The 15,889-nt window shown below is 47.7% G+C and overlaps 1 protein-coding gene across 1 annotated transcript in view; it reads left to right on the forward strand.

Annotated features, from left to right (window-relative positions):
• The window catches only part of camk1db (calcium/calmodulin-dependent protein kinase 1Db), a gene marked incomplete at both ends in the record, with an annotated part of 39,234 nt that overhangs the window by 13,618 nt on the left and 9,727 nt on the right, over nucleotides 1-15,889 (forward strand). The window contains 5 exons of the mRNA XM_084334684.1: nucleotides 1,540-1,671; nucleotides 5,204-5,278; nucleotides 15,005-15,143; nucleotides 15,251-15,377; nucleotides 15,564-15,639. Coding sequence (XP_084190810.1) covers nucleotides 1,540-1,671; nucleotides 5,204-5,278; nucleotides 15,005-15,143; nucleotides 15,251-15,377; nucleotides 15,564-15,639 — 549 coding nt within the window. The remainder of the gene's footprint in view (nucleotides 1-1,539; nucleotides 1,672-5,203; nucleotides 5,279-15,004; nucleotides 15,144-15,250; nucleotides 15,378-15,563; nucleotides 15,640-15,889) is intronic.

Genomic DNA, 15,889 nt, shown 5'->3' on the forward strand with positions numbered 1-15,889 from the left:
CTCCAAACTCAATTTCTTTGTACCAACAATAACAATAAAGATTCTATTCTATTCTATTATATTCTAACGTCAAGTAATAACATAATACCTGTCTGGAGTTGTGAGGTTTTCAACAACAATAGGGGTCAAAGTCAGAAGGGCATATGCTCCAAGCTCTGCCAGGCAGTGGTCAGAGTGTGGTCTAACTAACTCATTACCCCAGGGTGCCCTCTGTGGCCAGGTAGCGTGTTTGTTTCGTGCCCAGTTGCCCATGTCTGTGCTTCGCCCCCCACAGAGTGTGGAGAGGCAGGGATTAGCATGGATTTGATGGCTACAGGGGGGGACTTGGCGAACCGAGTGCAGCTGAGTTTAGAGTCCGCTAGAAGGGACTGATTACACACACACAGAGTATATAATGGAGCCCTCTACATGAGCCGCTGTGCTTTTGAACTAAAAGGCAGTACAGACAGAGTCTCAATGCGCTCGTGCTTGTGTGCAAGTGTGTGTGTGTGTGCGTGTGTGTGTGCTTCTTTCTCCCTCCCTGTGCCTACCTGTGTATGACAATACTGATGACGTTCAACAAGCCACGGATTTCCACTTACCCAGGCTCTGCACTTACCGTGGGATGGAAGAGCTGAGGGGGATACAAAGGATGACGGTGGGCAGACTGGGAGGGGGTTCGGTTAGAAATTATGAAACCAGGGTGGAACATTAGTTGACTAATCATTAACCATTAGTTGACTACTTGGTAATTTTCTTCATTATGCTTTGGTCTTTAATAAACACGTGATTTAAAGAGGTTTCTGCATCACTGCATCTTATTAGCTGGACACTAATGTGGAAAATGGTAATTTTACAGATCTGTTGATTCAAATCAGTCGACGAAATCTTACGGGTCACTCGGTCCACTGAGAATTTGTCAATTATTTAGTCTGGGACGGCCATTAGTATGGAGCGTCGTGGGATCAGTCTTTCAGTTCATAATTACTATGATGATCATGGGAACCTGACAAGGACACCTGACTTAAGCTCCTTGATGAGCAACCCTGCTCAGAGTTGTTTGATGTGTTGTGTCCCTTGCCAGAGGTGGGTGGAGGGAGAGGCCTGTGTGGAGGAGGTGTGTGTGGGGGGGGGCAAAACAATCCCATTGCCGTAACATAGCAACAGATCACAGATTGCTTGAGCAAATATTGCCCCCTTACTTCCATATTTGCCTTTTTAAAGCGTTCATGTATGGAGACAGATGGCCAAGGAAGACACGCTATCTAGCATCCTAAATGTGTTTTTCTAAAGGTTTTAAAAGTGTTTGCCCTGCTATTGCCTGCACGTACGTACACACACGCCCCAGCTATAGGCCAGCACACAACACTGTCGCCCATAGCCAGGGACTTACTGGGCTCTCTGCAAATATTCACAATATGCTGTTTGTGTACTCTACCATGTCTGCCTCTGAGTGCCCTCCGTATATTCACTGAGCATAGGTTCCCTATGTCAACACTCCTTCTTACGCTTATATAAAGCTGTATTATCTCTCTCTCTCTCCCCCCCTCTCTTTTACAGCGGTGCATTCTCTGAAGTGGTGATGGCTCTGGAAAAAGCCTCAGGAAAGATGGTGGCAATAAAGTGCATCCCTAAAAAAGCCCTGAAAGGGAAGGAGACGAGCATCGAGAATGAGATTGCCGTGCTCAGGAAGTAGGTGCCACGCGAACACCGGGGGAGGGGGGGGGTACTGCTGAATGAGCACACTGCGTTCAGGGTCACCACCGCCCTGTGACAGCTATCTATCGGATGACCGCATGTCCGCCTGCTGCCACCGTTGGTGCCCGTCCACAGAGATTAGTGGCGTCAGCTGTCGGCCAAAGTGACTGACTTGTCGAATCCCTTCCGTCCGCCGACTCAACACTTGCAACACAATATATACACTGTGTACACGAGGGATACAACAGTGTTGGGTGATGATGACACTCCATTCACCTGCAAGCCTGACGGGTGATTCCTCGGAGAGCCTCAGCTATCAGTCACTCTTGACTAGAGCATGCGCCTGCCGTTGGCCTGAGGAGTTGCCTGGTTACGGTTGCCATCCTTTGACTTCAGTGCCCCCCTCTCCCTCTCCCTCTCTCTCTTTCTCTTTCTCTCTCTCGCCTTCTTGCTTCTGCCTACTTAATATAATGACCCTGAAACGCCAACCTTGTTTTGACCCGGAACACCCCGATATACAACAAGAAAGGAAGTTGCAGGTTGTTTAGTCCTTTGAGAAACCCCACCACCACTCTCCCTCCCACCTTCTTCTCCTCCACCATCACCACCTTCACCTTCTCGCCCCCTGCCATTCTGAATGAGCTCTGTTATCAGAACATTTCCTTTGAGTGTTTTTATTTTTATTTTATTCGTGCACCCACACCCTGCTGGCTGGTTGGTCGGTTGGTTGCCTGGACACAAAATCCCAGCAGCACCTTGATTGACTCTGTGTTCCGTTCATGAGGTGCTCCCTCTGACGGAATTCCCCATTCTATAACATACACAGAGGTTTTCTCCCCACATAGTTGCTATTTGTGAAGTACAAGGGTTTACCAGGGTAGTCTTTTGTTTTTTTCTCCCCAATTTAGTCGTTAATTCACCAATTCCCTGTGTGTCACGGTCCTGGTCATTGTGCTTCCTTCTGTCAGTCTGGGAAGGATGTAGACAGCGAGGAGTTTCACTGGGAGAGCGTAACATGCGCAGAGGTTCACGCCATCTTCCCCAGATCCCCTCCCTGCTGAACAGGCGCCCCGACCGACCAGTAGGAGTCACTAACGCAACGAACAAGACCACACGAAAACACCCGCCAATTGTGTTTGTTGGAACGTCTGACCAAGCCAGAAGTTCCGCTAGATCTCTACACTACCTAAACGCCCCCTACTAGATCTCTACACTACCTAAACGCCCCATACTAGATCTCTACACTACCTAAACGCCCCCTACCAGATCTCTACACTACCTAAACGCCCCCAACCAGATCTCTACACTACCAAACGCCCCCTACCAGATCTCTACACTACCTAAACGCCCCCTACCAGATCTCTACACTACCTAAACGCCCCCTACCAGATCTCTACACTACCTAAACGCCCCCTACCAGATCTCTACACTACCTAACGCCCCCTACCAGATCTCTACACTACCTAAACGCCCCCTACCAGATATAAGAGAGGTTGAGATCCAAGGCAGCTCTACAGTTTTTAAAAAGCCTTTAATAAGTGGCTTACATTATTTAGAAAAATCTTTTAAAAGTCCAACATGTTTCGGCCTACATGGCCTTCTTCAGGGTGTTGCTGTGACAAAAACAATACTGTGACTAAATAGAGGAAAAAAGGAAAAAACACACAACTCAGGGAGACACTAATTACAATGGGGGACAGCTGGTCCCAATTAAATGAAGGCAAAGCAACATTCTCAACTTGAGTTGAAGTAAATATACAATAATACTAAATAGAAAAACAAATTTGTATATTATATAAGTATATATACACACAAGCTCAAAATATTATAACAACATAAAGAAATGAGTCAAAAATAGAATAGATCAATAATAATATAAACAATTACCAACAATTATCAAAAAACAATTATCAAAAGACAACAATGTAAGAGCATTGAGTAATGCATGACAAAGAATAATAATACTATAATGTAATCTACTTAGCCTATAAAAGTGACAGTATGTCCGTAGAGTCATTTAAACCTGTAAAGAGGTGGCCTGTAGTCTATCAAAATACAATAAATAACAATGTATAAATACAATAAATAAATAAAGTGATCTACTGGCCTATAAAAATGATACCATGTCTATGGAATCATTTAAACCTGGGAGTGAGGTGGCCTGTAGTCTATCGATCCAGCGACTTTCTTTCTGGTTTAGAATTCTTTGTCTATTACCTCCTCTAGACGTGAGTGGAACACTGTCAATTCCGATAGCTGTAAATAAAGCAGAGGTACTATGGTGAACTTCATGAATATGTTTAGCCATTGCATAATCCATGTTGTTAGTTTTAATAGCATATTTATGATCTGCCAGTCGATCAAGTAGACAGCGTTTCGTACGACCAACATAGAAAGAGTCACATTTGGAACAAGACAGTATATAAATAACATGTGTCGTTTGACAATTAATAAAGCTGTTAGAAGTATATGTCTGTTTTGTAACTGGGTGGGTAAAAGCTTTTGATCTTATCACCACATCACATTGTTTGCAGTGACCACATCTATACGTTCCTATAGGAGGCTTAGGTAGCCATGTAGATTTGACATCTGCCGGTAGATGGCTTCGTACTACCAGATCTCTACACTACCTAAACGCCCCCTACTAGATCTCTACCTAAACACCCCCTACCAGATCTCTACACTACCTAAACGCCCCCTACTAGATCTCTACCTAAACACCCCCTACCAGATCTCTACACTACCTAAACGCCCCCTACCAGATCTCTACCTAAACACCCCCTACCAGATCTCTACACTACCTAAACGCCCCCTACTAGATCTCTACCTAAACACCCCCTACCAGATCTCTACACTACCTAAACGCCCCCTACTAGATCTCTACCTAAACACCCCCTACCAGATCTCTACACTACCTAAACGCCCCCTACTAGATCTCTACCTAAACACCCCCTACCAGATCTCTACACTACCTAAACGCCCCCTACTAGATCTCTACCTAAACACCCCCTACCAGATCTCTACACTACCTAAACGCCCCCTACTAGATCTCTACCTAAACGCCCCCTACTAGATCTCTACCTAAACACCCCCTACCAGATCTCTACACTACCTAAACGCCCCCTACTAGATCTCTACCTAAACGCCCCCTACCAGATCTCTACACTACCTAAACGCCCCCTACTAGATCTCTACCTAAACGCCCCCTACCAGATCTCTACACTACCTAAACGCCCCCTACTAGATCTCTACCTAAACGCCCCCTACCAGATCTCTACACTACCTAAACGTCCCCCAGATGTTTTTGAGCATGCACGCACACACGTACGCATATACTGTACAAACAGACACAAATGTGTTGGCAAGATGTTTTTCCAGAAAATAGAACATGCTTGGGCAGCATTTCTTTACATGGCAGGACCTCCATTTCAATAAAGGAATGGGGGAATCCCATGGGGCTTATTAGGCTGTGCTGCTGAAACCAACACATATGGATAACAAGTGAATGTTCTATTTCCACCCCCAGAATAAAGCACGAGAATATTGTTGCTCTGGAGGATATCTACGAGAGCTCCAACCACCTGTACCTCATCATGCAGCTGTGAGTACATCACCCCACTCCATTACCGCTTAGACTGCACCTCACTCAGCTCTTTGTCAGCCATTTGGCTGTCAGTCATCTTCATAATGTAGCCCTGGTTTTGCTTTAATAATCATTTATAATGTCCCTGAGGTAGCCATGCCCTTGAGCAATCTGTTGTACTGGCAATAAAGTGCACTCCAGGGTTGGGGTTAAATTCACTCTCAATTCACAGAAGATTAAAACTTTTGGCATTTTGGAAGGTTGTATTGTCCAAACTATTGAGTAAATAAGAATGAATGTCCCATCATCCGCAAGTAAATGGCTATTTCAGTTTTGAATGGTTTGAAGTGAATGTGAATTGATCCCAACTCTAGTGCACATGAAGTGAAAAGCAACTTTTATTTAGTTGTATGACCTCATGTTCCTGGATGTACTGAATGAATGAATGAAGTTTTTTTTTCCGTCTTGTTTACAGACAAATCAAACACATAAAAAAAAAAAAAAAAAAAAAAAAAAAAAGCAAGCTCACACACAAAATCCAAAATCAACGACCGAAAAAAAGGAATAGGCTGAAGCACATGCTTATTTTTGCCTATCCTTTACAAATTCTTAAAAACGAAATATATTTTAATATAAGAAAGAAAAATATGCTGCAAGATAAGAAAAAAAAATAATTTTTTTTGATGTTTTACTCAAAACTGTACTCCTGAATTATTTTTATCCTTTAACACTTTGAGTGCCAGCAGGTGGCGCACGATTTTGCGCTTGAGTGCCAGCGCTGTAGTCAATTGGAGGGCGAGCACATTTGCGAACGCATAAACTATATCTTAAATTATGGCTATGTGTCTAATACGCCCGTCGCTTATCAATGACTTGTTTGCAGTCAACATTGTCGAAACTGATTGTTTTTTTAATCGGTACATTTCAGTTTTATACCATTTTGAAAAACGCTAGTTTTTTTAAACTTCCAGAAAAAAAGAGATTCTGCAGGAATCGCTCTTTAGTGGAATACACAAAACAAAACGTTGACATTTTTCGGCCTATTTATGAATCGTTTTCAAATAAACGCTACATTATCGATAGTATATGTGTACTTATGCACGCTAGAGAAGCGGGCTGAAAAATCGATTATCTATTTCCTGCTCAGCACACACACACACATATGGGACACGCTGAGATATAGGTGAAAAAAAAATGATTACCCCAAGACTGGTCAAATTGATTCCTTACCTCAGATCAGATGTTCTCCAAAAAGATTATTCCAATTCCTGATCGCCATTCCAAATATCGATCGCATTTATTGATCCAACGCTGGGTACTGGAAACACATATTCCACGCTGTTCTGAGGGTGGGCAATTAATGGGATCGTCTCCGGTTACATGCCTGATAAGTAAAATGTGGATTCCGGAGTCTTTTTTTCCCATCCATTTCATTCAGTCCAATCCAATGGGTGCAATAGCATCCGGAGAGACGATAGGGGGCGGTATTTTCCCTGTTCGAGCTCAAAGCCAGTCCCAATTAGTGGTCTGCAAGGGCCTTGAAATAAAGCCCGAGCCCTGCCCGAGCCCTTGAACTTCAGGCCCTGCCCGAAAATAAGCCCGACTGTAAAAATATTTTAAGCCCTAGCCCGCATGAAAACCCGAAAAAAAATTATTATTATTATTATTATTAAAATATAAATTTTTTTGTATTTGTTTTAAATATTCGAAACACGGTTTTATATGAACGTAATAAATAAACAAAACGAAGAAGCATTTCGCAATGCCGTCTCTCCCAGTGCTCGCTTATATAGACTGACTCACACATCAGCCTCAAAACGTATTGAAGGCTATAGAATCTTCTTTGACACACACACACACACACAACACACAATAGCCTACTCAGTCAAACAAACAAACAGAAAACAGAAATCAGATTTCGAGCAGAGCAACAAAACAGGTAGCGAGTCGCGACCCAGCAAATAATAAACATATCACTCACCACGACGTCAGCAACGCGTTGAACACCGTTAACAAAACCGGCTACATACATCCCAAGAACAAATTAAAACGTTCGCCAACTGGCTATATTCCAACACAACCAATCGAGTTGAACTTGTCCCCTGAGTTCTTCTCCCTGCGCGCTGCAGTAATTACATCCAAATGTTTCTCTGGCGCAAAAGAGAAAGCGAATCTTAAAACGAAGGTTATCATATAACCCTAGTTATATGAGGAAAAAAAAAATAATAATAATAAAAAACGGCGGTGCCCGGGCCCGGCCGAGCCCGAATTATTTATAAAAAAAAAAGCCCTACCCAGCCCGAACCCGCCGGGCCGGGCCGGGCCCCGTCGGGCCTGGGCAAGGTTGCAGTGCACTAGTCCCAATGGTAACGTGAGGCTAGATTGATGAAAAATGAATGGAAATCACTAATAAAAAAAATAACGATTAAAAACTAGATTTCTCGTCGTTGGCACTCAACGCATGGCATGAAATAACGAGATTTCTCGTGGCTGGCACTCAATGTGTTAAGGCTTTTTTAAATCTCCCCTGAGAAGTACACAACTACAGGATGTAACAATGGCATTTTCTGTTATCTTCACATCCAAATTCCATTATTCTCTATTCCTGGAAAGTCCCTGACCGATCCCGGAGGACTTAACCTCTTAACAGGCACCCAGAAAAGTGTCAATTTTTTTTACTTGAACTTGAGGACTGCATACCTTTTTGGCAAAGCTTAGCTTTATACTTTATAATTATAGCACATGGATGAGCCTGGTCTCTTTTGAAAGATAACATTCTGACGTTACTAATGCAAAAAAGTGCTAATATTTAGTGCTAATGAAATAAAGTAACAGAGGTCTGAACTTGGAGTTGAACTTGAACTTGTGTACTCACATTTTTCTGTAGTGGTTGCAAGATTCCATATTCCAGCATAGAGGTATAAGATGTAAAACACTGCGGTTCCACAGCCTGAAGTCTTATGTAGTACAGGTCCAAATTTGATAAAAATCCGTTCAGAAATGGGTCTTTGAGAGACCTCCGAGTATAAACGGCGAGAAAAGGAAAAGCTCTCCAAAATCCATTTCCTTATCCGCCGTTCATTCTGAAGTGTGATTCACTTCTGGTTTTCGCTCGTCAACTTTCACCTAGATCCCTTATTCGCACACCCCCCACATGGGGTATCATTGGAAAGGTACACACATTTTTACAACGCTGATCAATAATCTTCGCCATCAGCGGATGATTGGCAGTTCTGGAGCGTCGGGAGTCCGGGGTGGTCATCTGACGCGCGGTGCATAAAAAGACGCTCACCTGACATATCGATAGGTTATGTAGATAACCTAGTTATATTAGTATTGGCTGAGCGTCCCGCTCTGCGCCTTATGAGATACCCCTTATCTCCTATGATACCTACTGTATCCCCAACGAACAACTACATGCACCCACACCTGTATGGGGCCCCGCCCCTATGGAGGCGTAGCCCATATAACCATGACTCTGGTCACCAAACACCCTTCCTCGCCAAATCCCGTTCCAGGAAAAGATCCCTCAAGAGGGAACTCAGGGCCGCGCAGAGCGGGACGCTCAGCCAATACTAATATAACTAGGTTATCTACATAACCTATCGTTATATATCGTATTTGCTTATCGCGTCCCGCTCTGAGCCTTATGAGATATGGGGAAGAGCGGACGCGAGACCCGACAGATGTACCCCCTGAGGACCCGTAAGCCCACATCAAGGGGTGCGGGGAGCCCTGTCACCCCATCCTTCCTAATGAAGGGGGGGCGCAGTCAACTCCACCTGAATGCGAACAAGAGGGAACCAGAACCCCTTGAACACACCGTACAGGCGGAACCACGTGTGACTCAACACACTGTGGCCCATACCCATACACTCCTGCTACCCGACCAAGGACGGGAAGCAGGAAAGGCCACAGACCCCAGAACCCCCTGGGAGACAGAACCCCCGGTCATGTCCATGAGGTAAAACCTTACAAAGGGACCCGGGGAGGACCATGAAGCTGCAGCACAGATGTCCTCCACCGAGGCCCCACCCAGGAGAGCGGCAGAAGCAGCCACCCGACGAGTGGAGTGCGCCCTGACGCCCCCAGGGGGATCCTGCCCAGCCAACGTGTAGCAGAGGGTAATGCCCTCGCACAACCAATGGGACAGGCGCTGCTTCGACAGTGCCTTACCAGCACGAGCCCCACCGTAACAGACAAAAAGCTGGTCGGTAACCCTGAAGTCCTGAGTACGGCTGAGGTAAATCCCCAAAGCACGGACTGGACATGACAGGTGAAGGCCCGCATCTAACTCACTAGTGTGAGGAGGAGGACGAAACGCCTGAACCACAATATCTCGGGAGCGGAAGGAACTCCGGATATTCTTAGGCACGAAAGCAGGATTAGGTCGCAGAGTGGCACCGCAATCGGTCCGAAAAGACAGGCACTCTCGACGTACCGAGAGAGCACAGAGCTCACCTACGCGTTTAGCGGAAGTGACAGCCAGTAGGAACGCGGTCTTGAAGGACAGCTGTCCCAACGGCGCTTGCTCGAGCGGCTCAAACGGGGCCAAGGACAACCGACCGAGGACCAATTGAAGATCCCAAGTCGGAGCCAAGGAGCGTTGCACCGGCTTAACGCGTCGAGCGCCAAGCAGGAAACGCTTCACAAGAGGGTGGCTGAACAAGACATCCCCTCAAACCCCTCATGATAGGAGGATATAGCTGCTGCATATACCCTCACCGTCGAAGCCGACAGTCTATCAATGAGAGACTGGAGGTAACTAAGGACAGCATCCAGGGGGCAGGAGACTAAGTCCCGGCCCCCCGCCTTACACCACACTTGGAACATACGTCATCTGCCCGCGTAAGCGCGACAGTGGAGGGAGCATGCGCATTCCAGATGGTAACACCATCAGGATCAAGAACCTGCGCCCCTCAACGTACCCGTCCCAACAACTGACCTAACAGATGTATGGGGAAGAATCCCTGGCGGCACGGCATCGGTCCTAGACCTGCCTGGCCATGTCCAGACGTAATCCTCACCCGTCAGGATGAGGACCGCCCCGCGACAGTACACCTGCACCCACATTCTCCCTGCCGGGGATGTGGGGAGCCCTCAGGCCGCGCAGATGGAGGACGCCCATAGCCAGCCGCCCGCCGCCTGGTGCAGACAGGGGGAGCGTACTCCTCCCTGTCTGTCGATACACGACACTGACGTCGTATCGTCCGTCCTGATCAACACCATTTGTGGACCAGAAGGACCGCTTTCAACACCAACACATTGAACGTAGCGCAGACCGGGCAGCATGGTTTGCCAGCTGCCCCCTACTGCGTTGGCCCGACGCGTCACCAGCGAGGGAGGCGTCGGTGAAAACGCGACGTGAGACAGCGCCGTAACCGTCCTAGGCAACACGCTCTGAGATGGATGCCCATAGCCCTCCAACCGTTGACTGGGAAGAGGAGTACTCTACATCCAGTCTACAGCAACCCCAGGCTGGTAGAGACCTGCCTGGTACGAGACCTGATGATCCACCTTGACCGCGAAGGACCAGAACGTCATCAGGGCAGAACACTCCGTAACCCCTGACGACGCAGAGGCCCCAGTGCGGCCTCCACGCACTTGGTGAAGATGCGGGGAGCCAGAGAAAACCGAACGGCAGCCTCTGGTACTCATACGCTAACCCTGCAAAGGAAGTGTAGGTAAGCCCTAGGATGGAAGATCGGAGATGCGCATACGCATCCTACAGGTCTATGGAGGAGAACCAGACCCCCACCTGACAGTGTTCAACAGGTAGGAGACGATCCAAAAAATGCTGAACCTTCCCATGGGACAGGTCCAGCCTGGGTCTTACACCCCTCCCTCCCGACTTCTCAGGCAGAGAACACCGGGAGGAGAACGCCACGACGATGGCTTGCTTCGTCCACAGAGATTGGATCTCGTTGACCAGAGCTGTCACTGCTGGAGACCCTGACAATAGGGTCTGTACCAAACCTGAAAACGGGTGGGGTTGTGTAAACACAAGTCCCCGCCTCAGCGTTCTCTCCATCCACCTCGACATATGGTACTGCCGTAGTCATATGTGACGACACTCCCAACGCACCCGCCGTCACGTGGCGCAGGTCCGCCAGGAACTGTAGATAGTTGGCCCGGTCCCCCCGCTGTGCGTAGCCAACCCTGGAACCGTGCGAGCAGCGCATTCCGTGTCGGAACATCTTACCCTGACACCAGCCACGAGGCAATCGCACCCAAGGGGGAACCCCGACAGAAAGGGCCGGTCTGATACGGGGGGCTTCCGATGAAAAAAGCCCCCCCACTGAACACCCCTCCAGAACATGCTGAGGAGTTGTTCTGCAGCCGGACATGCAAGGTGTAAGGCCCCCATGGGTTCCTACACACCGTAGCCCTGCAGTGATATTACTACCACCCTAAATCACGTGTGCCTGCGACCACTTGCCAATATTTCAGGAGTGGGAGGCACCAACATGATACCTGGCCTGGCGAAGGCGAGGCCGGGGAAGCCCGCACTGTGTGCCTCAAAAGGTTACCAACACAGCTCAAGGTGTGGGAGCCGCTTGACAGCACAACATTCTCACGGACAGACCCAGGCTCAGCCATCAACTGGGTGTCAGCCCCTGTCCCCATTAGAAGCGAAAGGGGGGCCGCCCGCGCATCAACGAAGGCACGCGGCCCGCAGCCAAAGGAAACAATCAGAGCCCACTTTTTCCGCTGGTGTTGGGGAAGGGAGTGATCGGAGAGCGGGCTGCTCGCAGCAGGACGGTGACGGCTTGTTTGTTCAAGCCGAACCCATCCTACATGGCCGATCCCTCGGCCGCCAAGGCTGTCGGCCTTGTGGACACCTGTCGAATCAACGCCCAGGATACCTCCGGCGGGGGAAAACATGGCCGCCTGTCGAGGGCCTCGTCATCGCCGCTGACGAGGCCGTGCTCTCTCTTCTTCTGGCTGCGCGGTGTGAGGCGGTATAGGGCCTAGGACAATACCGCCCGCGCTCCAGCAGAAGACCAAAATCCCCTGCGGAGAGGGGAACCCTGAGCGGTTATAGCTTGCGGCTGGGTCAAAGCTAATAACGTCAACAACCTCGCGCGATGTGTCGACGTCGGCTGGCCCTCAAGGCCCCGCCACCAGACACCATTTTTTTATAGAAAAAAACAGCAATTCGAACACAGTTCTAATCGTTGCCAATTCCATACCGTGGCGGTACAAGCTTTAACAGCCCACCAGCCACTCGCCAGGCCGACCCACCCATGGCGTCGGCCGGGCGGGGCACTGTTTCAATATGTCAAAAACAAAGGACTGATGTTAACACGGAGCACCAGTGGTGGTTGCAAACAGCAACCTCCACTGTGGTGTGCACCATGAAAGGGTTAAATGAATAAAATAACTAAACCACAAAATACTGTAGAATGAGCAAACCCATACACACAACGTTAAGGGGAGGCGGACCAGAGCGAACTAGTCCCGCCTTCATTCAAAATATTCACAACAGCACACCAGCCCTAGCTTAGCCCATTTACCAAAAAAGGTAAACAAAGCCCCCCCCGCACTACTCCCCCAGTATACCGATTGACCGTCAGTATGAATGGTTGAGAGGAGAGAAAACTGTAGCAAGACAGACCTTCTCATAGCAGAGTGACAGAACGAAACAATAGCCCACTACACAGGGCCGCCTCAGGGGGTGGGGGGCCTCGCGTTTAAATTCGCACAGGGCCTCACATTTCTCCCAGGCGGCCCTGCCCCTATACTACTACAGCCTAGCGTGAGGCGATGTGGGACCCAGATCAACAACCGCCTGCACACAGACACGCAACATGTTTACCATGTCGGCTGGACCCATAGCCCCACTACCCGACGCCAATGTGGATAGGAACTAGCCAGCTGAGCCATAACCCGCCGTTAAGTCCCATCCTGCAGTAATATAGCTCTACTGCTACACCGCCGAGCTCACGCATCGCCCCAGATGGGGATACCGTTCCATAGACCACGCCGGAACACAAGGTAACATACCTGGCTAGGCTACCTAGCCACGGCCTACCCTGTTGTCAACCCATTTACCCGAAAAAAGGTAAATAGGACTCAGCAAAAAAAACCACAACAGCTACCGACTGACCTTCATTGATGAACCGGGCAAGAGGAGGGAGAAGTGACAACATCTCACGGCGGAGACATTAGAACAGCGTAGCAGTTAGCAGTAGTGATAGCATGCGGCATTAGCGATAGCATGTAGCATAGCATTAGATGTTTAGTAGCACGCCCAAGACAGCTTGGAAACCGTTCCCTGCAGTGAACGTTCACCAAACCATCCTGCCCCCGGCGCCAACACACAACATGGTTGTGTAACAAAACAAACCAGCATTACTAACACTAATACCCATGCCTGAAGACACAGGGCCTACCTGGGTACAAGCTGGCCCGACAGCCAATCTTGTACAGCTGAACCTCGATCTGCTGTCATCAGACGAGGAACATCAACATAGGCCCGTCGTGTCGCCGAAAACATGCGTCGAAGATGCCAGGGGCCAGCAACCTCCGGTAAGCTTTCAACATTATGACTCTGATCTTTTTCATCCTGCTAGTTACGTATGGTGCACGCAGCCAGTACGCTGGAACGAAAATAGAGGAAGGGTGTTTGGTGACCAGAGTCATGGTTATATGGGCTACCCCTCCATAGGGGCGGGGCCCCATACAGGTGTGGGTGCATGTAGTTGTTCGTTGGGGATACAGTAGGTATCATAGGAGATAAGGGGTATCTCATAAGGCGCAGAGCGGGACGCGATAAGCAAATACGATATATAACTTCATGTAACTCGTGAACCGAGACACGGATTTGGTAGAGTGAGGTGGCGTTCGAACGGTAATATATATAAATAATCCCAAGTTTGCTAGCCGGCATGGTGCAGTGCTTTGCCCCAGAGTGTAACCACAGGTCTGAGAAGAGGACCTGCACATTTTACTCGTTCCCGAAAGGTCCTTAATACGGAGCAACAGCACTAGGTTTAGCTAGGTAACATTAGCTATGGGTAAAGTTAACGTTAACGTTTTCTTAATGCAATGTGTTAGCAATTCTATGTACAAAATAGGATATTTACATTAACTATTTACATTAACCCCAGGCTGCAAAAATATCTGATCAGATAATGTTAACTAATGTTAGATATTTTAGATTTAACTGATAACTAGTTAGCTCTGTATCAGCACAACTGTCAATGGCCATGACGTGTATTAGGCGACAGCACTGAACGACAGGCGTCTAAGTGTAAATCCTTTTTAAGGACAAATTAAACAACCTTATAACACATTTTATTTCAACCAAAAATGCTTAAACAATAATGTTAGTGATAGAAGGGAACTAATTTTGTGCAAAAATGGAAAGCTTGCCAATGTTCATGAGGCAGAATTATTACAATAGCCGATAATACATTTTCCCAATGATAAATCTCTATACGGGTGGACCGCGCAGGAAACTAAAGTGACGTCAGACTACACCTCCCTACAGTGTCTAGTGAACAGAAGGCCATGCCCCCTCAGCCTACTGGGAGTTAGCTGTGCTCAGAGAGGGTGACCAAAAACACTTATGACAAATCAAATGATACATCTGAAGCTGAAAAAAGTATACATACTGTGGCATTAACAGTCCGCAATAAGGAATTTATGACTGAATTAAAACATCATTGTACTGGATCTTTAACATAAGTAACGTTAAGTTAATTGCGGGTTGACTTGGTGGTCCATCTGTGCTGCCAGGGTCTCCGGAGGGGAACTGTTTGATCGCATTGTAGAGAAGGGCTTCTACACTGAGATGGATGCCAGCAGACTCATCAAACAGGTCTTGGATGCAGTCAACTATCTCCATTCCATGGGCATAGTGCACCGAGATCTAAAGGTAGTCCTTTATTTTCCCAAACGCACACAAATACACACATGAACACACACAGACATGTACGGACACTGAATTAGACACCCACACGGTCTCTCTCTCTCTTTTCTCAGCCAGAGAATCTACTGTATTTCAACCCTCACGACGACTCGAAGATCATGATCAGTGACTTTGGCCTGTCCAAGATGGAGGGGACAGGAGACGTGATGGCCACGGCCTGTGGGACTCCGGGATATGTGGGTGAGTCTGTTCTCTTTAGCATGGTGGAAAATTACTCTGACATAAATAGGTGCAGTAACCACGCAAATACGACCTTATTTGCCACTAATGTACTGCAGTAAAAAAGTGTTTAAATATTGAAGAGTTTCACAACACCAATCTCCATTTGTCTCCCACTATTCCTCTCAAATGATTCTGTTTATGTAGCTCCGGAGGTTCTAGCACAGAAGCCTTACAGCAAAGCAGTGGACTGCTGGTCCATTGGGGTCATCGCTTACATTCTGTGAGTATTTCATTCTCTTTTTTTTATCTACTTTTTCTCCCATTTTTCTATTTTTCTCCCATCCCAATTTCGTATCGTCCAATTCTACCCTCCCCTGTCTCGAACGCTGTTAGGCCATGCCTCCCACAAGCCGGCTGCAATGTGGACGAAGCCTTACATCACGTGTCCCCTCCGGTACTCGAGGAAGCAGCCGTCGCATCTTTTCACCTGCACAGCGCGATCTCTCAGCGTCGGGGGCAGCGTTTCCGTT

This window comes from Notolepis coatsorum, assembly GCF_963971535.1.
Source record: "Notolepis coatsorum genome assembly, chromosome: 18".
In the NCBI taxonomy this organism is placed as follows: Eukaryota; Metazoa; Chordata; class Actinopteri; order Aulopiformes; family Paralepididae; genus Notolepis; species Notolepis coatsorum.